Source organism: Brachionichthys hirsutus, unplaced genomic scaffold, assembly GCF_040956055.1.
Source record: "Brachionichthys hirsutus isolate HB-005 unplaced genomic scaffold, CSIRO-AGI_Bhir_v1 contig_1025, whole genome shotgun sequence".
Classification (NCBI taxonomy): Eukaryota; Metazoa; Chordata; class Actinopteri; order Lophiiformes; family Brachionichthyidae; genus Brachionichthys; species Brachionichthys hirsutus.
The window spans coordinates 228,104-250,668 of NW_027180325.1; the positions used below are offsets into that span (position 1 = coordinate 228,104).

General features: G+C 41.1%; 2 protein-coding genes across 2 annotated transcripts; one reads left to right on the forward strand and one right to left on the reverse strand.

Annotated features, from left to right (window-relative positions):
- The first annotated feature begins 8,024 nt into the window (after positions 1 to 8,024).
- On the forward strand, positions 8,025 to 11,276 carry LOC137912779 (F-box only protein 40-like). The gene is made up of 2 exons (XM_068756917.1): positions 8,025 to 9,872; positions 10,994 to 11,276. The coding sequence occupies exons 1-2, from the start codon at positions 8,025 to 8,027 to the stop codon at positions 11,174 to 11,176; spliced, it is 2,031 nt and encodes a 676-aa protein (XP_068613018.1). The 3' UTR covers positions 11,177 to 11,276.
- Positions 11,277 to 12,031: 755 nt separating this feature from the next.
- LOC137912780 (tetratricopeptide repeat protein 36-like) lies at positions 12,032 to 13,556 on the reverse strand. The gene is made up of 3 exons (XM_068756918.1): positions 13,451 to 13,556; positions 13,041 to 13,229; positions 12,032 to 12,297 (listed from the first exon to the last, which is right to left on the reverse strand). Exons 1-3 carry the CDS (start codon positions 13,554 to 13,556, stop codon positions 12,032 to 12,034), a joined length of 561 nt encoding a protein of 186 aa, XP_068613019.1.
- Between the last annotated feature and the right edge of the window lie 9,009 nt (positions 13,557 to 22,565).

A 22,565-nucleotide genomic window follows, 5' to 3' on the forward strand; every position in this document is an offset into this window, starting at 1 on the left:
CAATGCATGCTGTTGATTGTGTAAGCCTCACGACTTGTGCGTGAATATTTCCCCCATTAAAGTTATTTTGAATTAAGAGCAAAGCATACTTTAGATGGCAACGTGTGGCTGAGTTTATGTGTTGGCTATAGCAGTGAGAATTGAGAGAGAAACGGACACTTTCGGTTGGTAATCAATACTGCAGTAGTGACCTGTGCATTTGCATTGCGATTTATCCTGTTTAGAGCTGCAGGGTTGACTGTCTGATGGAGACAACTCCCTGATTTCCCTCTGGATTTACCCATGGCAAATGAAGCAGCTTTTCCTGGTCTCCTCTCGTCATCCGCATCGTCGCCGATTCCTCAGCCCTCATCACAAGCCCTGCAGCATCTCAAAGACATCACGGTCATCCTCCTGATTCCCACATGCTGTGATGATCAACTTGCTTTCCCATCCATCCGGTTTAACCATAAACATGTTTCCAGTCATGAAGTCGTCCAAAGCACAGAACACGTAGTAGAAAGGGGGGGGGGGGGTCATTGCTATTTAGATGTCTGTTGTAGCAGCATCTCATTTTTCTTCATCCACTGGGGATGCTGCGGCTAATGGAGCATAAGAGTGGCAGTTCCTCCCACAGTTGAGTAGCTGAGCCAGGCCTCTGTTTGCTGTTTGGAGAGGAGCTGCGGGCGGCCATCCTGTGAGACTGAGACCAAGAGGGCATGCTGCGAGAGTCTCAGCCAATCCCGGGGTAAACATTGGTGCAAGTAATTGGAGACCAACGCAGCAGGGACTTTCCATACATTCCAAATGATCCTGGCATTGTTAAGAATATTCTGACTTTGGAATTTGGGAATTGAAAAATAGTGATTGTCTAAACTTGCTACATAGAAAGGTAATTTTGGTGCAAGAAATGTTTTTGGCATTTTGCAATACATATGATAAGATACCAGTTCTGACATTGCATTCGCATTCATCAAGTATTTAGTATTGAAGCTCTTTATTCCAGCGGTCAGTGGAGTTTGGCTAAGGTTATATGCTTTCAGATGGTTTACGAAAGTAAGCAAAGATTGATGTCTTCCAATAAAATAACTAGTAAATTATTAGTAACATATAAGACATGTTTGTGTAAACATGTTTATGCTGGGATAGCCATTTACTTGCAGATTTGAGACTTGTGAAGACTGCTATTATTATTATTATCTGGAGCACAAATACAGGCTTTTAAGACAAATGATTAATGTTGACAAGTTCTGTGCCTGTGGTGAGTTTGATTCCTATTTTCTTTCACATAATTTGAACAGTGCTACCATGTTTGAGTCTTGACTTTCTGCTGCTGTGTTATTCAGTATTTCAGGCAATATAGATGGAGGACACAATATTTCTACAAAACCGGGATGACCAATTCGCAGCTCTGCCCAGAAAAAAAGTCTGAAAAAAACTTCATATTTGCCTGGTTAGCCATTCACTCCAGACTGCCAGGTTTTCCAAACAATAGTCCCATTCACGTGTACATTGTACTGATGCATAAACATGATCTGCATGCATTTAATAGTTCTGGATTTGAAGGAATTGTTTAAAAAAATAAAAGCAAGATTTGAATCTCGGAATAATATTTTTTTTTGGGGGGGGGGGGATCATTGTAATGCTGGAGTTGTTTGCTGAAGTCGCTCACAGACTGCAGTAAAGCACTTGTTTGCTGCTGACACACCAAGCTGTTGAGCTGTTGCTATCACAATTTCTAATTTAGTGGGCTTCCAGTGGAGATAGTCCAGTATTTGCAGTTAGACCAAATCAATACCATTAGTCACCCATTAAAGGAAGTCATTTTCAATTGACCTATCTGTCCCTGTTTTCCTCTATTGACATGCGCTCTTTGTGTTGAGGCTATGAATGCAGTAGCCCTGATATCTCTATGCAATGCAACATAATAAACATTTTGGAAACAAGTTAAACAAGTTAAAACTTGGAAGCGAGTGTGTCTCAGCGTTATCCTGGGATGTTTATTTGGTTATTTCTATTCATTCATTCATTTTCCAACCGCTTTGTCCTTTATCAGGTCACGGGCCAAGCTGGAGCCCATCTGAGCAGTCAATAGGCGAGAGGCGGGGTACACTCTGGACAAGCCGCCAGTTCATAGCAGGGCAAGACAGAGACAGACAATCAGCCACACACACACTCACACCTACGGGCAATTTAGTGTCACCAATCAGCCCAAGCTGCATGTTTTTGGTGAGGGGAGGAAGCCGGAGAACCCGGAGAGAACCCACGCAGACACGGGGAGAACATGCAAGTCGGATTTGAACCCGCAACCTCCTTGCTGTGAAGCAGCGCTTACCACTTCGCCGCCCTGGTTCTTCTTATTGCAACTTATTATTTCTTCCATTTTACAGTGCTCTTATGGTAGAGTATGTCGAGCTATGAGGGTCCTTGTAAGATGACCCGTTTTTGTCTTTAGGCTCTGTGCTTGCTGCTCAGCAGTACATTCCACACCATAGTTGTGCTATTCTGCTCCTTTCGTATGATCTTAGTTATTCTATAATGTCAAAAGGTGAAAGATACACACTTACACACATACACACACACACACACACAAAAAAAATGTATATGTATGAACTCGCTCCCACACACCTCTAGTGTGCATCAGCCAAGTCGTTTAGGAAGTGAAAGGGTAGCAAGAGAGAGTGACATCCTGTGGCTCTGCTGAATCCCTTATCTGCTCCTTATCACTCAGCTGTAGCACAGAGCTTATGCTAGCACCACTACGTGAGGAGAAATTATCTTCATCACTGTTGTATGAATTTGAGGTGTGTTTCCTCCCAGACGGAAACAAATGGATGATTTCCTGAGAAATACTTTTTTAAACACAGTAAAGTTCAGATGTTCGACTGAGAAAGATCGTCATCATCATTGGCCTATTTTTGAATCTGCATGCTTTACCTTTAGAGTCGCCAGGATATATAAAAGTCATGAAATCTGTGAATGCCCCAAAAAACAAACCAATCATACTGACATAATGTATTCATGCACTCCTTTTTTGCTGCCGGTTTTCCAGTAATAATGGCCCTGTGGTCATGACAGGATGTGTGGCACTAATATCCTGACCTCTGCAAGGCCTATCTATTATCAAGCTGATATTGTGGAATCTATATTTGCACTAATGGTTGTTCACAGTGAGAACACATTATACATATACGCTTCCTTCAGCAGGGACAATCTAGAACTGCTTGATTGCTTCAGTGCACTTGATTAGTTAACTTCATTGAGTCAAGCTTTTTTACTACTTTCTTGAATTTGATATCATCTGTCATTTATTACAGCAATATACTGGGCATGAAATAACTTGGTGCTGAATCCTAACCTCTCCACCTTAACGTCAAATGCATTAAACCCGTTTCTTTTCAAAAGCAGGTGGAGTGAGATATCTCATTTCACATTCTAGGATTTTGTCAGTCTTCATCGTGTCCCCCATTAATGATCCAAGATGGCATAATGTACGCTGCCCCCCAGGGAAACCTACAGACTTCATTACAGGGTGCTTTTAATTAGTCTTAGAAATTAAAAGCAGAATATTGGGTGCAGAATTGCTGGAAGGTAAATTGATATGCCCATAAACATTTGCATGCTCATTGGTCAGGGTTAGTGAACCATCTCGTTTAACTCAAGACTGAAGGAAGCTGGAGAGGAATTTAAAAGTGTATGACACCTTAGTAATTAAAAGGGAAGGGAGGAGGGAGGCTCTATAATGAGACGTGGAAACTGGTTGTGAAGTTGGCTATCCCCCGCCCCCCCCGTTTTGGCTGACCATATGTTACAATAAGTCATCCAGAAGGAGCTTACACGATAATGCTCACCCAAAGGCATATACTGTTAAATGTATCCTACAGCTGTAATTTGCCATGTCAGATAAAGTGACTTCAGTGCCTTGAGTTACTAATTTTAATGAGTTGAATAGACCTTTTATTTTTAACATTAAAAATATTTTTTTATTTATATTTTCTGATCCCTGGTGCAATCCCACCTCTACAATAAACACCCCTGTTACTCCGACTGTACACATTACTGCTGTCCTACAACTGTCATACATGTCCTGAACTACTCTGACATACTTCTCTGCCACTCCAGACTTCCGCATGCAGTGCCACGGTTCCTTTCTCTAGATCTACAAAGACACAATGCAGCTCCTTCTGACTTTCCCTGTACCCCTCCATTGCTAGCCTCAACACAACCGTTGCATCTGTGGTACTCTTTCTCAGCATAAAGCCATACTGCTGCTCACAAATACTTACTTATGTCCATAGTCCAGCCCAGGGGTTGGCAAAGCTTTTGCTTTTGCCTTGCCAACCCCTGGGCTCACGGGCCACAATGGATTCTGGCCACAATAGATTCTAAAATTTGACAGAAGGGCCGGCCAGGAACAGATGGATGGAGTGTTTGTGTGAACTAATATAAATGACATGTTAAAGCCATTACATGAAAGGATTTGGGCCTTATACAGGTACCTTTACAGGGAAAAGGTCAAATGAATGAGGTTTGATTATAATAAAATGCAATTTAATTATATAATTTGGACAAGTTCGCCGGGCCGGATTAAAAAGCCCAACAGGCCGTAGTTTGCTCATGCCTGGTCTAGCCTGAACTACTTTTCCCCACAACTTGACTCATTAGTTTTATCCCCTTATAGTTTCCACACTTCTCCATTCTTCTGGCATCTTTCCCCCTTGAGGATTGTATTAAACAATCCTGTTACGGCCACCTCTCCTAGACACTTCCACACCTCCATAGGTATGTAACCCGGGCCAACTGCCTTCCCATTCTTCTTCCTCTTCATTGCCTTTCTAACTTTATCCTTGCTAATCTTTGGCACTTCCTGGTACACAACAGGTGCCTCTACTACCCTTGTTCTCTCTCATTTTCCTCATTCATTAATTCCTCAAAGTAATTCTTCCATCTTCCTAGCACACCACTGGGCCTCTGTCACCACTTTGCCATCCATATCCTTAATCACTCTAACATGGTAAATCATGAAGAGCAAAAAAGAAGAATCAACTGGACTTGTTCAAGTTTGATTGAAGACAATTCAACTCTCTTCCATTCTGCGAGACTGGTAGATAGCTTTGATACTTATACTCTTGTTGGAGCAGAAAACAAAGAAGGACCCGAAACCACCAAGGCAATCTACCTCCCCAGGAGTATTAGCATTTGCTTTACGAATGCCAATACTCCCCGGCAGTCATGACACCTGACTAGCAAATCATCTGGAGTAATTAGCACCCATAAGGTGAAGGGTTGTTGCCCCCCTCCCTCAGGTTAGCCGTTATGCTGAGACGCATACAGGTGTGGCTGGGGGTTGTGGATTTTGGGAACAACAACAACAGAAATGGAAAAAAAACACACAAAAACAAAATTGGAGCAATTTTCTTGAGGAATAGTAATAAACAGTAATCGCAATGAGGTCAGATTTATGCGAGGTTCTGGAGGCTAACCTTTAATATGAAATTTGAAATCAATTAAGCTCTTATCAATCCTGCAGACTGGTGGCGACTGTTGAATGACTTTAAAATCAATCAAGTTTGACTTTTTTCTCTGTCATGTAAAACTACTAAATCACATTGGAGAACTTCTAATTAGAGTTAAAGGACTTTGCATTAATCATTAGTCCTACATTAATGAATTGCTCAACTATGTGCTACAGTGAAAAAGGAAAAGCAGTCACCTTTTTAGCTGTCAGGTTGCATAAGAAGAAAAGTGAGAAACACTGTATTATATGAGAGTTCTGTGCTCTTTAAAACATTGTGTTGCTTTTTTATCTGCCACTCATGATGATTATTACATTTTAAAATTAAAAGTTAGAAATAAATGTTAATGTAAAATGTAAATAAACCAACACAATTTAAACATGAACAACCAGGTGGAGAAGCAGTGCAATTAAATATATATATATATATATATATATATCAATTATTTTGTTCCTTCCTATTTTTAGGGAATATATTTAGGAAGGAGAGGTACATGAGGCGACTGATACCTCTGCACATTAATATACAGCTGCAGAGGCCTGCTGGCTAAGAGAAACAGTTTTGCTATCAAAAAGGAACAGAAAGTCGACATACCAGAACCTTATAAAGCCACAGACATCGTTTGATCTCTCTTAAAAAAGAAAAAGCATGAAAATGACACACATGGGTGGAGTTACTTCCTGGAGTCTCCAGTGGTTGCCAGGCAACTGTGCAGCATAGCCCCGTAAAACTCTAAACGGATGTTTTAAGAATTCGTTATTGTGTTGTGAGCTTCAGATGCGTTGATATTAGAACATTTAGCAGCAGCCACACAGAACTAATCCATTATTTCTGTACTTGCTTCAAAGAATTTTAAAGTCTGCTGAACTGATGCAAACCCAACCATAGAACTCTTCACTCTGTTCTGCTGCTTTATGGCAACAAGATGCTCTACGAGCAAGTGGGATTTTATTTTACTCTCTCTCTCCCCTCTTCCTTTTTTCTTTCCGTTGATGCATTCTGATTCAGCCCATGGAGAGTGCAAAGCAGCTGCCTCGGATAAGAAGTTCATTGTAATCTTTGCCAGGTGAAAAACAAATAAATACATTTCGCAAAGGCTCCCAGATGCAGATTGGAGATCCAGCACACTTTAACATGTGGAAAATGATTTTCAGTAAGTGTTTTTGGGGCAGTGGTGGGAGTAAACGGGGTGATGGTACAGCCAGCTTTAATGTAAATGAGTGTAATTAGCAGTTAGATTGGATCAATGCCCATTATTGCACAACAAAGCATTTCTGCAGAAGAAGGCATGAATGATGGACAACAAGGAACAGCTGCTATAGACTAGGGTGCAAAGTATAGGAAGACTTTGCAGCCTCTGCTGTTCCCTGAAAATATAGCATTCATACTTTAATGGGAGTCGACAATAACTCAGCTCCTGTATGCGTGCCATTGAATTACTGATGTTGTGGAGCAGCAGGTTTGTGTTGGGCTGAATGTTGATTTAATGAAAAGAAGCAGCTGCTTTGGTGCTTTTTTCATGAATGGTGCAAGGTGTTGAAAAATCACTTTCTGTAATGCATCAAATCATCTTGAAGAGATTCCTTTCCTCCAGCTAATTCTCTGAAAGAATTACAAACAGATCCTAAAGCTGCCAGACTTCAAACTCGGATATAATTAACTGCACAGACGTCAGAAGACTTTACATCGCCTGTGTTAAAAAACATCTTTTAGATTTTTACCTTGTAAACCAGCTGGATTTAACTAATCCATCATATGGAGCCGCTGGATAAAATGACAAAGGTGTGACTGACATCTGGTGGAGAACATCCATCAGGACAAACAGATGGTGCAACATTTTACTGAGAATATTTACACCGGAAGAGTCACTTTTAAGAAGGGATCGCTGAAAAATAATTAGTGGTTTATGATCTTAAATATTCAGAAAAATCCATTGGTAAAATAATCAGTGTCTTATCATGAATTCTATTTAAATATTTGAATTGTAGAATGGAATGGTGGGGCATCTGCAGACTGGCAATGCAGAGGCTAAACTGTTGAGAGCCTGGATTACCTGATACAATCATCGCCCTCTCACATACAGCAGCAGTGGGGGCAGTAACTTGACCTTCCCTCTTTATAGCCATGTGACAATGGTGCCCCCGTCCCACTGGCCTGTCTGCCCTCTGTTGTGTCCATTTATAATTTCCAGACACATTGCAGTTTACTCCGAGGTCCCAGTAACAGAAGGTGACAGACTCAAGAGGAAAGAAAGGGTGAGCGATGCTGGATTAGTTCTTACAGTTGCAGTTTTTAGAAACCTAAATATGCAATTAATCTTTGTAGAGCAATGGCACAGTATTCAGTTTCCATATTTAAATGTTTAATTTAATATACATTTATCTAGAACTATAATGGATATTTATGATGCATTTATTCTCTAAACAAACCTAAACATTATCTTTACTTTTCTATTGTTTACTTCTTGTGTGTTTGGAAATTATTGTCCATTTTGTGTTATTTCCCCCTTTTAAGGTGAGGAGCAGAAATATGCATCGTCATGAACATTGTGACAAGTGTTATAATATTGACTGTCAAGTTCCGGTGCAGATTTCCATGTCATGTGCGATCGTCAAGTGCGATAAAAACTGCGGTGCCATCTTTCATATGTGCAAAAAAGAGGAGCACCAGCTTCTTTGTCCCAATGAGATGGTTCCGTGCTTCAATGTCATCAATGGCTGTCCTCTCACCATGCCGCGACACAGGCTGGCCCAACACCTGCAGTTCTGCCCTGCTAGCATGGTCTGCTGCTCGCAGGAGTGGATCCGCTGGCCCGTCTCCGAAACTGAACTGACCTTCTATAAAAAAATCTCTGAAAGCCCTTTAACTGAGGTAAACCTTGATGTTTCTTTGGCTCTCAGGGACCAAGAGCTGCTGTTTCAATCTATCAAAATGAAAGATGTTTTTCCTGAGTTAATAGCTGAGGATTCTGCCCTTCAAGATGTGTCTGCTCGAGCCAGTAGCGCTGCAGAGAAAGCAAGGTGCGCTTTAGTTTGGGGTGAATTTAAAGAAAATGGCTGCATGAGGACCGAGGGAAAAGAACAAAGTCAAAAGGAAAGGGATGTTTTGGCAAAGAGCAAAGACGTAGCTGGGATTCAGAGACACAACTCCTGGGAGAAAATCTTCAAGGAGAATATGGATGCATGTGAACAACCCAGAAACCTGAGCAAGTCACAGGAAAGAGGAAGGGAAAGGGAAAAGCAAGAAACGGCAAACTGTCAAGGGGAGACGAGAGTTTCACACCTGAGCCAAGGGAGTGCTGCAGCTGTCACAAACACAACTGGTGCAACAGGCTTTGCACCATGGAACGACGGGGTCCTCGAGAGATTAAGTAAGGAAGCCAATATTGCCGAGTATAACATGTATCTGGCGCACAATGGGGCGATGTTGATCAACTTTGGCCAGCTTGCTGCATGCACTCCGAGAGAAAAGGATTTTGTTTATGGGAATCTGGAGCCCATCGAGGTCAAGAGCGTCCACACATTCAACATTCCCACCAGCTATCGAGCAAAACGCCATTACCTGAGGGACCCCGCACGGAAGCCCGTGAGCAGACACCAGGGTGTTGGCACTGCAGAATTGCAAGAGGATCTTCCCATGATTGACGAGGTTGAAGCCACACTTCTGTGCTGCCTGGAAAAGGAACTGAAAGGACATTTGATTTCTGAGACAGTGGGGCTCGATGGCCTCTATGTCAGCACGGGAACGCAGACGTACAACTTCGCCTCTGCTCCTTTCAAAGCAGATGCATCTCTTGCTGATGTCATCGCAGATACACACCATGGTCTTTATGTAAACATTGAGACAGAATCTGTCACAAGAAGACATAACAAAACAAGCTCCGCCTTCAGCTACATGTGTGGCCGCTTCTTTCGGCGTGACGAATTCTGCTGGCATTTCAGGAACGTGCACTCGGACATACAGGCTTCTCTAAGTGGCTGGTTCCAGCAGCGCTGTCCCTTAGCATACCTCGGCTGCACTTTCAACCAGACCAGGTTTCAGCCTGCAGGTCACACAGGTACAGTAACATTCTGCCAAGATGCCGGAGCCCTTGTCCTCCAGCCAGACACCCCATTATCCACCGGGGAACGTGGGGGACCCTTCAGCTCTCAGATGAATACTGAACATAATCAGGATCCTCTGAGCAGACTGCCCCTTGAGATTCTTCAGCACATAGCTGGTTACCTTGACAGTCTCACATTAGCTCAGCTGTCCCAGGTCTCCCCTCTAATGAGAGAAATGTGTGCAACACTGTTGCAGGAGAGAGGAATGGTCTCCCTGAAGTGGGAGAGGAAAACATATTCCCAGGGGGGGAGCTCATGGAAATGTCGAAAGAAAGCAAGTATCCTTAAGATGTTTTTATTTTGTCCTTTTCGAGTGTGAATATCCTGAATTTAAACAATGTGTAATGTAGTGTACATGCAAATTCAAATTCAAAAAACAATCAATCAATACACGATAGATAGATGTAACATAATGGCTGCTACATGGTAAACTATTGGTGATCCAAAACATTCTATGTGCTTGTTTTTGTTGTTATTGTTGTCATTATAAGAAAAAAGAGCAGAAAATAAGATGATTAAAGTTGTTGGAGAGGAATAACCAAGCTTAACGCACCTACCATGATGTATTCTTTTTAATGATAGTTAACAGTAGAAGCTTTAGGGGGGGGGGGGGGGGGGGGTTATTTGGCCATAGCTGGATTGCAACCAGGATTGCTGTGTTTATATTTACATTCGACCAGTGAGCGTGACCTTACAACACATGACTCGGACCACTGGGCCACAGGGCCACCGGGCCGCCCAGTGGCCCAGTGGTCCGAGCCGGTCGGATGCCACCAGCTGCTTCGGTTCTACAAGATTATCTAAATCCTGTTTTGGTATGATGAACTTTGAGGTAATTCCAATGCCCCGAGCTATAAACATTCAAATTCATCATATTGCTATAAAAAAGAAAATAAAAAAAATCTATTAATGAAACGCTTGGTGCCTGCCATTTAATTTTGGTTGCAAATGTATGCTGCCTCTCTGCTGGAGCTGATCTAATGTGTATTTTTACACTGACTATCTCAACACTGCAGTGATCATGGGATAGAGAGTGTGCCAGTCGCATCAGCGATGTGGAATGGCCTGAGGTCTTGCTGCAAGTAAACATAGTCCAAAACAAGTCAGATGTGTGATCATTCAAAGGAATCAAGGTGTTGATAAGTCTGTGTGCCGGTTGCATACATTTGCAACGAAAATTAAATGGCAGGCTGGGTATTTGCTGCGCCAGTGTAGGGCAGAATATTTATCTAAATTTGTCATGAGAGATATAAAACTAACATGCTCTGGCATGAGAAGAAATACTCTGATCTAGATCCCATAGAGAATTAAACACATCCTCCTGGAAATAGCTACAGTTTATTCCACGACAACCGCCTCCTACATGCACCTCATTTCTATCTCTGTGGTTTACAGGTGTGGGAGTTCAGCTCTTTGTTTTCTCCCGTGGACAGATGGAGCTTCAGAAATACTCCTTCAGTGTCAGATCACCTGAAAACCTGCTTCTTCTACCAGAAAGAGATGTGCACTGGTCCGGTGGCTTTGGTCTGCCTGGGAGAAGTTCAACCCCAGAAAGAAAGAGCAAACCATCAAAAATAATGATCATAAAACCTGCAAGCAGTGTGTGTGCTCCACGACATGAGAGATGCCATGTTTAGAATTAGTTATGCTATTTATCTAGTCACAGAACTGTTTAGGGGATAAAGCCTCTGAAACATTAACTGCTGTATGCACACAGATGAGAAGTAGTTAGCTGAAGTCACTGCAAACAGAAGGGGTGATATGCAAATGAGCAGAAAAAGCAGTTCATTCTCAGTGTTTGTTTTCTTTTATCATTTCATTTTGTCTGCAAGTAGTTTTTGTACATGGATTTATATTTAAGCATTGAGGAGAAAAAGACTCATGTAAACTGGCAGCCTGTTCCTTGACTCAAATGAGCAGTTATTGGAAATGAATAAGTGGATAAATAATAATTATCCCTCTATGAACATCAAATATATTCAGTTATTAAATTTGGGAATTTAGAAAACTCCTTAAAGTAATATAATTTCCCTTTGCATGGCTGATTGTTGTGTTGTTTCCCCCCCATTTGTATTCATTCTTGAGGTTAAAAACTTCAATTGTGATATGTTCAGTTTTTAGAATGACAAGCCTGACATCTACTGGAGAAAATGTGTATTACGTTAAATCTGTTGAGCCATGAACTATCCCCAACCTGTACTTTATGCCATCTGCTGAGACGGTGTGCGCTTCCTGATGATAATAGTGACAACTTTGTGTCTAATTTAGCGAACACCTCTTGAAGGAAAATAACAGGACTGTCATTTGTTTGTCACTTCCATTAAATGCTGCATAGCAAGATGAATTACTACTAGTCTCAATTATTCTTTAACAGCAGTGGAAATAAAATACCAGAAATGGGTAGAAACTTTAATTTATTGTACGTATAAACATCTACAACATATCAGACACCGGGTTTCTCATTTTGTAAATCACCTCTGACAACATTTTGTTGCACAGGGCTGCATAAGGATTTAGAGTCACAGCCTGTTGTCGGGCAAATTCGCTTCCAAGTGCAGCTGCCTTCTCAAAATCTTCCTTGGCTCCATCGTCCTGGCCCGCTAATCTGCGTAAAAGACCTCTTTGAACGTGCCCCTGGCAGGCAGTGCGTCCAGTCCCACCACTCAGGGAGATGGCTCGATCCAGGTCCTCCAGCGCTCCTGAGAGGAGACGCAGAACTGTGAGGCTCGCACATGCCCGGAAAGTTAATTTCCAATTCAGTATGTAAAGAAGGCCTCTCAGGCTGGATTTAAAATCTGTGTAATGCCTGCAGTAGCAGAATAACTTTGCTGCTATACACCAAAGATTATGCAGGCAAATAAAAAGGATTTAAAGTCTTTATATTAACTGAATAATGTAATATTTTTCAATTACTCATAAAATCTCAGATGCAGGAACAATAATCTCAATTATTCCCTATTATGCAGAATATTGTGAGATGAATCACGTGTCCTTTCTCCACCTATTAATCCGGCAGTAAATATAAGTGCCCTGCAGAAGCTGAAAGTGCTGAAGAAGTTATCTGATGTTACAAGAAATAAAAAGTGCAACATGAGCATTAGCAAGAACACGACATTTGGTCAAAGCTGTATACTTTAACACACCTAATCTCTGAAACACGGTAGAAGCTTGTTCCTTCCACTGAAGCACACAATAAATCATACACTTTTAGATGTTTGAGAAATTTCTGTGGCACTAAATTCCCGAGAGTCTGTACATTCGATTTCTCTGTCCCTGCTGCCTTTGACACAACAGTACCTAGAACAAAGCAAACTCAGATTCTTTATTGACAGTACATCAGACAAAGGTCAGACATGCTGCCACTCTGAGCTCAGGGTTGACAATCTGATATGTTGGCGCGCTCGTATCCGAGAGGGTCCTTTATTGAATTTGTGGCTTGTACCTGCTGTGTCCCCCTGGAGCCGCAGGGCCTGTGCCCGGTTGTTATAGGCTGAAGCTCGCTGAGGGAGAACGTGGATTGCATGGCTGAAGAGTTGAAGTGCAGTTTGCAAATCCCCGGCCTCTGCTGCAGAGACACCCTGCGACTCCAGGTCTTTCACTTGCTTCAGCAACTCTGTGTCAAAGCCACTGTCTGGCAGGGAGAGATAAACAGGTTGAAAAAGCATTCAAACTCAATTGACAGGTAGCTCGGCAAACAACACAGAGATGTCACCCGCAAATCATCTTGGATTAAAACGTCACGTGTTTAGCTCAGGAATAGGATGCGTTGAAATGAATTCAATATGCTGTGAAATGATAAACTGGAAAGTCGTTACATGATATGTAGAGAAACATCAAGCAAGAAGAACTCACCATTATCGTTTAATTCCTCGTCTCGGTGAAGACCAGGGACGTCTCCAGAAGGAGCGGTGGGGTTGAATATAGCCTGGAGAACAGCTTTGTCATGTGCCGAAGCCATTTTTGCTGGTCTCTGCAGAGATTGCCAAAAAAGATTCTAAAAAAAAAGAAGAAAGAAAAGTAGTGAGAGGTAAATTAAAGCAGAGTTTGAATTTGTTCCATCAGCCAATCAAAGCAGGGGGTGGCAACAGAGGTGGACTTTGAGATTTGACTCTCCTGAACACATTTGTATTTGGTTTACGAAAAAAAAAACAGGCACGTCACAGAGCTGCTGTGAGCTTAACAGAAAAATGATCCTGTATTCTGATGATTTCTGCTCAGTGGAAAGGGATTATATAAGTGAGGCAGTCGCTTACTGCAGTATTTATAACAACAATAATAAGTAATTTAGTTTTGTTTCTGCGGTATTTTGCTCTGAGCATTACAAAACTTTTTGCGAAGTAGCATTTTCACCACTCGGGAGTATTTTACCGTGTAATGTTGCAATTCCATGTAATTAATATATCAAACCACTGTCATCCATCATTGTGCCAGACAAATTAATCAGAGTGAAATCTCTTCAGGCAATGGCAAGTTTCTGGATTTCGACTGCAAACTCTCGAAGCAGAACCAGCTCATAAATTTTGACAGAATGATCAGCGGCAGGATTCCAATATTGTAAACAATGCGGAACCGTTATCGAGTAATGTCTGGTAAATAGCTTTTCATTGAAGCTTTGCAGGACGGGACTGATAAATCTGTGGCAGACCGGTTCAGGGACTATATGCTGTCAAGCCAGAACAATCAAACTGTATCAAGAGAATTGTCCATGGACCATCACTAGGCAATATACGCAGCTCTGATTATACGTAGCTGGAATTTAAATAGATGAGTTATAGAAGGTCTATGAAAAAAAAAAAAGTCTCCAGTTTCCCCTGTTGACTTGGAGCCGGATGCATGTTGACAACATGACAGAGGAAGCGATGAGATGAGAGTCTGGATCTGTTGTGGTGCTGGCTGGTTGAGCGATAGACTGTGGTCTAGTTGAGCAGAATATCCCAGATGTTCAAATAGTGACGGTTGCTTATCTTCTTCTGCTCGCCCTGACTGTCACTGTGGGTTCTCAGGTATTATGTGATACCATCTCATATCTATATGCACAAGGAAATTAGATGGACAGTAAAAACAATACATGGGTGATCAGGAGAACTGAAATAAATGTTGTCAGGTAGAAATGTAAAATTATAACAGAATAAAGTTTTCTCTCGTCCTCGTTTCTCTGTTCTGCAATGATTACTATACAACTTCAGAATCAGGATTGGTTTGATGAAACAGAAAAAGAAAACTCTCCCCCTGCTTAAGTCTCAGGCTATGATGAGGAATGATGGGGATTTGAGGTCACTAATGTGACCTGTAGCATTTTAATAGCACCTGTAATATGCAACATAAGCCGCAGTGTTTTCCAGCATACACAGTAATATGTGACCAAACGAAAGTGCTTTATTATAGCTCTGACAATATGTGCAGTGCATTCAGATTCAGAAAAAGAAAAGAGATCCTACTCCTCAGGGAGCGTTTTTGCTCCTATCACCATAAAGAGTGAAGAATGCTCTTACTTACGGATGAGAGGCTAGCTAATGGATACAGTGTGAATGGACAGAGTGAACGAGTATATGGGTAATGATCAAAGGACGCCAGACACAGAATCCGTAGAAGATTCCTTCCCTTAAATTGCTGAGTTTCAGTGGTGAATTGAAGAGCAGGAGCTCTGCATGGATCTCCACAGCAACAGATTCAACAGATTAGGGGAGGCAGAAAATAAAGGGATTTTGTTTCATGTAAAGTTAACTAGAAAAGCACTCAGAACGCAGAGCTCTGCCGAGCAGCTCATTCCCCTCATAATTGGATTCGATTCTGAATTAATCAGAGTTGATGTGTATTTTTAACAGATTTTTGAATTCGTAAATGGAGTTTTCAATGTTAAAATGTCATATTTTTTCCTCCAACGTCATACTGGATCCGATCTGGATGAGATAGAGGTATCCACCCTACATGACTTCCATAAACATTGTTCAATAATTAGCTGAGATATTAGGAAACGAATTTGAAGCTGCATTGACATCGAGCATTTCAAACTGATCCAGAATCCAGGATCTCTTCTGGATCATCACCAAAATTTAATCATCTGTTTCTGGTACTATTCCCAACATTTCCTGAAAATGTCATAAAGATCCATCCAAAACATTTTGAGTTATCTTGGCATCAGACAGACGGATGGAACAGAAACAAACGGCGCCGATCACATAACCCACGCCTCGGCGGAGGTAAATATTGCCAGCTGGGTAGGCAATAACAACCAACGTAGATGGCATGAATAAAAGAGGGACTGATCTGAGCATTAGAATCGAACTTGGAAACACTGTGCCGTGTAATAGTTCTCTCATAAGTGCCTGCACTTATGAGAGAACCAACATGTTTAAGTGAGTCTCAGATAGGAATGGTTCCAGCTCAAAGCCTTTTTCACTTGTTTCCAATTACAGACAGCAGTCAGCTGGAACAGGAGAGAGATCATGGAGGCACAGGCCTTTTAGACTTTCAAGTAGCTGGAGCATGGGGGGGGGGGGCTGGATGGTGCAAGTACAGCATGGGGGTCGCAGAGGCTTGCTCCCATGTTTTACCTAAGATACAGACACACACACACCAACACACTGAAAAACATGGTGGTTCCACAAGAAAATGTATACGTACAAGTATGAATGTGGAACGCTTAACGATTAGAGGTGGGCGACTATGGCTATAACAGCGGTGACGGAAGATCAAAAAGTAAGCGCTCCAGCGGTTTGTTTGTGGAAAGACAGAGGAGGAAGTGGACCCGCAACAATAAAAGTCATTGAGCGGGTTGGATACATGTATGATATTCTTAGAATATTCAAACCCTTAATGGCACCAGCTTGACTGGTCATGCAGGCTGAGGTTTCTAAGTTATATTTCTATCACATTATGCAATTCTGTATTTTATGGCCATTCCAGGACTTAATTGAGCTATAAAATGAAAATCTAATCTAAACAAATCATTGCAAAGTTTTGAAAAAGCAATGAAAATCCTCAGACAGAACAGTTATTTGACTGACTGATTTAAGAAAAAAACCCAATAAGATTAAAAACACTCCAAGTTGCTGTGCAGAAAGAAAAAACTTCTCTTTGTTACCACTTGAGAGAGCTCTTGCTGCTTTTATGTCTTCTGGGTCTCCATAGCTCCAAAGTCAGCAGCACAGAGAGTTTGATCCCGCTGGATTCCCGTTTTCCACAAGGTAATAAGTGATAAAGCGTGAGGGCTTGGCTATCGTGTTCACGGCTACTTGATAAGAAGCAGATTTTCAGCAGGAGCACAGTTTGTCTCCTCATGGACTCCCCAACAGGCGAGAAGCAATCCCGTGAAGATGATCAATCTTCTATTACTGCAAATGTCACGGCATCAGCACCGTTCAACGTGATTATGCCAATAAGAAAACAATTTGACAGTGCTTTTGCTGAGACAATAGCGCTGCTTCTGCCGAAGATCAAGAGGGAAATTAAGGGATAATAAAATCACACTGACCCTCAGTGGTTAAAAAAAAAAAACCCAACAACAACACATCCTGTTTGTTTCCTCTAAGCAATTTGCAAGGACAAAAAATAGATTAAATCTGACTGAAACAGTGGAATATAAATAATGGAAGAGCATTTATTGGAGTCTGAATACTGAATGAGACAACATTACTACTCAGTAGCTCCTCGGCAGAAATAGTGGACAGCTTCATTGGGCAGGCCTGAATTAAAATATTCTGTTGGAATGTCACAATTACAGCAAAAAAAATGGACTTGGATATCATAATAACCCTGAGAGGCTTTAGCTTTGCTCCACGTCTGTCTGTAAATCTGACATCAAAGCCTATGTTTCTAATCCTTCTGCCTTATGGAGGTAAACAGGGGACCCGTGTGTCGATACTTGGCCTGTTGTGGTGACAGGTAACTATTGCGCCTTGTGCATGGGGCACTGAGCTGGATTAGAACAAAGTAATCCTCTCTGCGGAGATAGGGGGAATAACTGCAGAGGTGCCACAGGTTACGCAAATAAAAAAAATGTGCTTCTTTTATGAGAGACTGTATGAAACACACAGCACTACAATAACTGCATGCATCTTCCTGCCTCCATTACCATGCAGGGGAAATGTTCACATTTCATTCTGATGGCTTTATGTGCTCTTCATAATGGGTTGCTACACAATATCTTTCATGCAGATAGAAAACAGAAAAAACAACATGAAAGCAATATATATCCAGGACATAATTAATTAGAATGTGCTGAAATACAGCAGGTATGCCCACTTCCCCAGTCATACCTAGTTAGAGCATGTGCTGTATTTCATGCATTTATTTGGGAATGTGTCGAAACATTTTATGGCACCACCTGTGAAGGAATGTCGGAATTCTCATCTTGTGGTTCAGCCAAGGCTGCCAGGCATTAGTCCCGTCTCCCACAATAGGATGTTGCATATAATGGGATCTTCATTTCAGCATTGTTTACTAGGTTATATCGTTATAGCAATTTGTTCTCTCAATTCAAGAGATTAGTTCAGGCACTGTATATGACTGTAGTCTGAATTCAGAAGTAAAATAAAATGTTTGCAGTAACATTCCATGTGTAATTGATTAACAAGCCACAATTCTCCATGAATAATTGGCTAGCGCAAATGCTAAATGGATGGCTAGCCTTCTGTTTTGCTCTGACAGATGTTAGTGTGATTCTGCATGTGATTAGGGGAGCCTTCCCAATTTATTTTATGTTTTGTTTTGTTTTGTGAGATGGAGAGACAGGTGAAAAGTTGTTGCAACATTTAACTAGAAAAGCACTCAGAGAGCGCAGACCTCCGCCAAGCAGCTCATTCCCCTCGTAATTGGATTTACACATCCACATGGTGATCTGGATCATCATCAAAAGGTTCTAAATTATTCTTGGTATCTTTATATACCAACCATGAAAAGTAAAAGTGAATCGGAGCTGATTTTTGATTCCATAAATGGGATTTGAAATGTTAAAATGTTATATTTTTTCCTGACTTCATTCTGGATCCGATACAGAAGACATTTGGCCTGATAGTGCATATCGGACCCATTTATGACTGTGATTTTTGGTGAGTGAATTGATACAAGATATTATTTTTGAAAAATCCTCCATTATAAGAAAATGAGAAAATCTGTATTTTTATTTTTGTTTCCAGACGGGTATCTGGATCACTCTCAAAATGTAATGGGATCTTAATTTGATCAAGACCAATCTTCAGATTTTTTTCCCCATCAAGATCCATTCAGCATTTTTTCCATAATCCCGCCAACAAACAGACAAACAACCGTAACCCGAACCTCTGTTCATACATCTCTTTGCCGGATCCATGCAACACCCCTCCATAAGGCTTTGTAGAAATTGTTTCAGCTGTTTTTGGCTGTCAAGAGAAAATTCTGAAAAGTCATCCAGCAGTGTTAAAGCGACTGGGGGGGAAATCCAGAATGCATCCATATCTGTGCCTAAATTTGAGATGTTCTCTACCATTTGTCCTACTTTTCCAAGAAGTTTCATGAAAAAAGACAATTGGTGAAAGCATGTCACGAATCCATTGTCTTGAATCCATTGTCTTACCTTCATCTGTGTTTTTTTGTTTTTGATCTTGAAACTTGGATTGGATTTAGTATGGTGTCGCTATACTGCTCCCCTCAGGCACTGCTAACAAAAAGCTTGTGATTGACTTTAATGGTTTCAGTCAATCAGCCTTAATATATATGCAATACTCACGTTTAAATAATCCAGACTAATTCCCCCCTACAGGGTTCAGCGTATATTGTACACACTGGAGGAACATTGTAACAGTGAGTAGATCAAGATTAAATAAATAAATAAAGGCAAACTTGTACGGAGATCAAGAGCAGAAAACTTGCGTTAAGCAAACATGGTTTCAGCGTCAATGCACACTCCCAGTCACTTGTTCCTCCAACAAAACAGCCATGATTGAAACCATGTTTGCAGGCACAGAGGCACTATGGGGACACAAAGCAAATCAAACTGAATGGCAACTTTAGGATTTGGGATATCTGGACATGTAACTATAATGTCCTCCTAAAGCAATGTGGTGGCGCGTATCTGGAACTGTCATAACCAACCATGGATGATTTATGGTTCACGAGGACACAGAGGACTTTAAGGTGCTGCAGGTGGCTTTATTAGAGGTGCTGGGTCACTGCTCACTGGCTGATAGAAAACAACACACTGAGACACTGAGGTAAACCAGTCATAGATTAGTGCACATTTCAGGCCTGCTATATAAGAAGGTGTTGCTGTTGTTGGGTGTAACCTGATTGTACTGTCAGTGTCTTTGTTCAGCCACTCATAATCGTTTTAGTTTCTTTAATTTCCTATATCACTGAGTATTCTATTGGCCGGATCCATACATATGTGAAACTATGAAGAATGTACCATGTAGTTAAAAGAAAAGTTGCAAAAATATAGAATCTATCAGTTCCAGCAAACAAGTCCTCTAGTGAAAGCCAGTATGGAGACAGTCCATGATCTGACCATTAGCGTACTGCCAACATCATTCTTAAAAATCCTACAGTTGGGAAACCTGCTCAAATGTTTATTTTCTGTGCAATAATGCAGCACCTGCTTGCATCACCGTCTCCTGCAGCAGGAAGAGGGGTCGCTCCTCTGAGGCATAGCGTTCTCTTCAAATTATGAATGGAGCTTCAAGTCAAAAGTAGACAACCCTCCAAATCAACTCACTGGGGCTGGAGACATGTGACCATTTTCCTCCAAAAGTCATTGTCTTGCTCAAATCAGCAAGAGAAGCATTACCCAGAGAGAACGTGCTCTAAAGAGGTGTGCTGCATTCATTTTGTTTCTCTCACTTTGTCAGTGCTTGCCCTCCATAAATTCATAAATTGTAATCTCAGATGATGCATCTGCATGTTCAGGGGATTATACAGTACATTATGGCTACAGCCAGTGTCTCAGATAGGCTGCAGCCTGTGGACACTGACTCTTTTGTTGTTGTTTTGCTATATATTTTTGTTGTCTTCCTAACTGACATCTCATTTAGGACAATAAACCAAACTCGACATGTAGAGCTCGTCAATCCTGATGGTGACACAAGAGAAGCTATCAGAAAAAAATCCAACATTTGCTCCATGACTGATAATTTTAAGACTTCAGATCTAAATAAGCAAAATCAAAAATGTTAGAATTTTAGTGGAATACCAGTAACTAAATATGTTTTCCATCCATCCATTCATCTTCCACAGCTTATCCGGGGCCGGAGAGCGGAGGCAACAGACTTTCCTGACTTGGCATTAGCACAAATAATGGATTGTGATTTAACTTTTGTTGTGAGTTTGGACCAGGCTGAACATCTTATAGGCTGCTTACGCTAACACAAGGTAGCATCCTTGGTTTTGTTTTGTTTTTTTCCAAACTTACTCTTCCTAATGAGCCATTCATTTAAATCAAGTGCAGGGAAACATCTAACATATGCAGAACAAGGTTCCTCAGGCCCAGGACTGAACAACACTGCTCTAGACACATGATGGAAGTTTAAATAATCATGCTCTGTGCCATTCTGCTGACAGACATGCATGTCTTTGTTATAACAATGTATAAAGCCACCTCAAATTTCCCTCCAGCTCAAAGCACTTCCCAGGGTCGCATAACATGATCACAGTGGCTAATTAATGGGAACGATTTTAAATTCAAAGCCCAGATGAAACCGAAAAGACAGCTTATACCTCCACAGACATTGTGCTGTGTGAGTGAGTGGCATGTTTAATGATGACTCTGGTACAGACTGTCCTGCATTTCTCCTTTATCTTGCCTTCTATTTTTCATCCTCTCTTCATCCCTTAAACCCGGGTCCTGAATCAATGCTGCACAGCTGCTGTGATATTTTATTTATGGCATTGTGTTGAAAACAAGCGCTGCATGCTATTTATGGGTCAAATGAAATCTTTCTATTGCATTTACCAATTCCTCTAATGTTATTCTCTTTCTAACACTGACAGTGCACACAAATACAGTCATCCAATAAATGTTGTTGTTTTTAAATTATCATTATTTGACAGTTCTGTTTAGATTTAAAAGCATGACTAAGCGTTTCCCTCTGTGCTGCAAGGACTTGTTGATACTGGATAAAAAAAGAGGAGCATTGCTATTACAGATTGTAGAAAGTCACTGAAATAAACGGTGTCATTTTAAATAGCTTTACAATTAAGTTTTCTGTAAGTGTTGTTTTTGTATGCATGTATGTATGTATGTACCCGTATACATGCATTCAGTGCTGGAATTTAATATTGCATGACGGATCATTTTCAGATAATTAGATCAATGATATGTAACTACTGGGGTTGAATAGTTTTAACCCATATCGTGCCGATACCTGCAATGAAAGAAAATAAATACACAATACATTTTTTTTTGACATGGACTTTTTCCTTGAAAGCACAGCTCAAAGCTCCGTCACATTTCCCATGCATTTTTTAGTCAACTGCTCTCATGGCAGGATGCACATGAAAAGGCCAATCCAGTCCTTCTGTGAAGCCATCTGCATGTTTTTAAAGTCCTCTATTAAAAAGCTGAAGAAGCACATGAATATCCCTGGAGATCGTTTACCTGCATTTGGATAGAAATAGGATTTTTATGGTGGAGTAGACAATGCAGTGCAGCCGCAAAGTAGAATGAATAGCCTTGGTCCAAAGCTTATTTAACACTTGATGTCATGCGGCTACATCATTTGTGCAGGCGGGATAACTCATTTGGAAAATGAAAAGTCCCTCGGAGTGATGTGTGGGATCTAATCAGCTGAAATATTGTATGGATTGTAGATTGCTTCTCGTCAGAGAGTTCAGTGGGTGCAAAAACGGTTGGTTAATATGTCATCCCGGATTGTCTGAAGGGCTAAGTGTGGCTGTGTAGGAGTCAGATATTTCTTCTGCCTAAGGGAACTTCTCATTACAGATATATATATCGCTCACTCCATCTGTGATAATGTCAAGAAACAGGAAATTCATT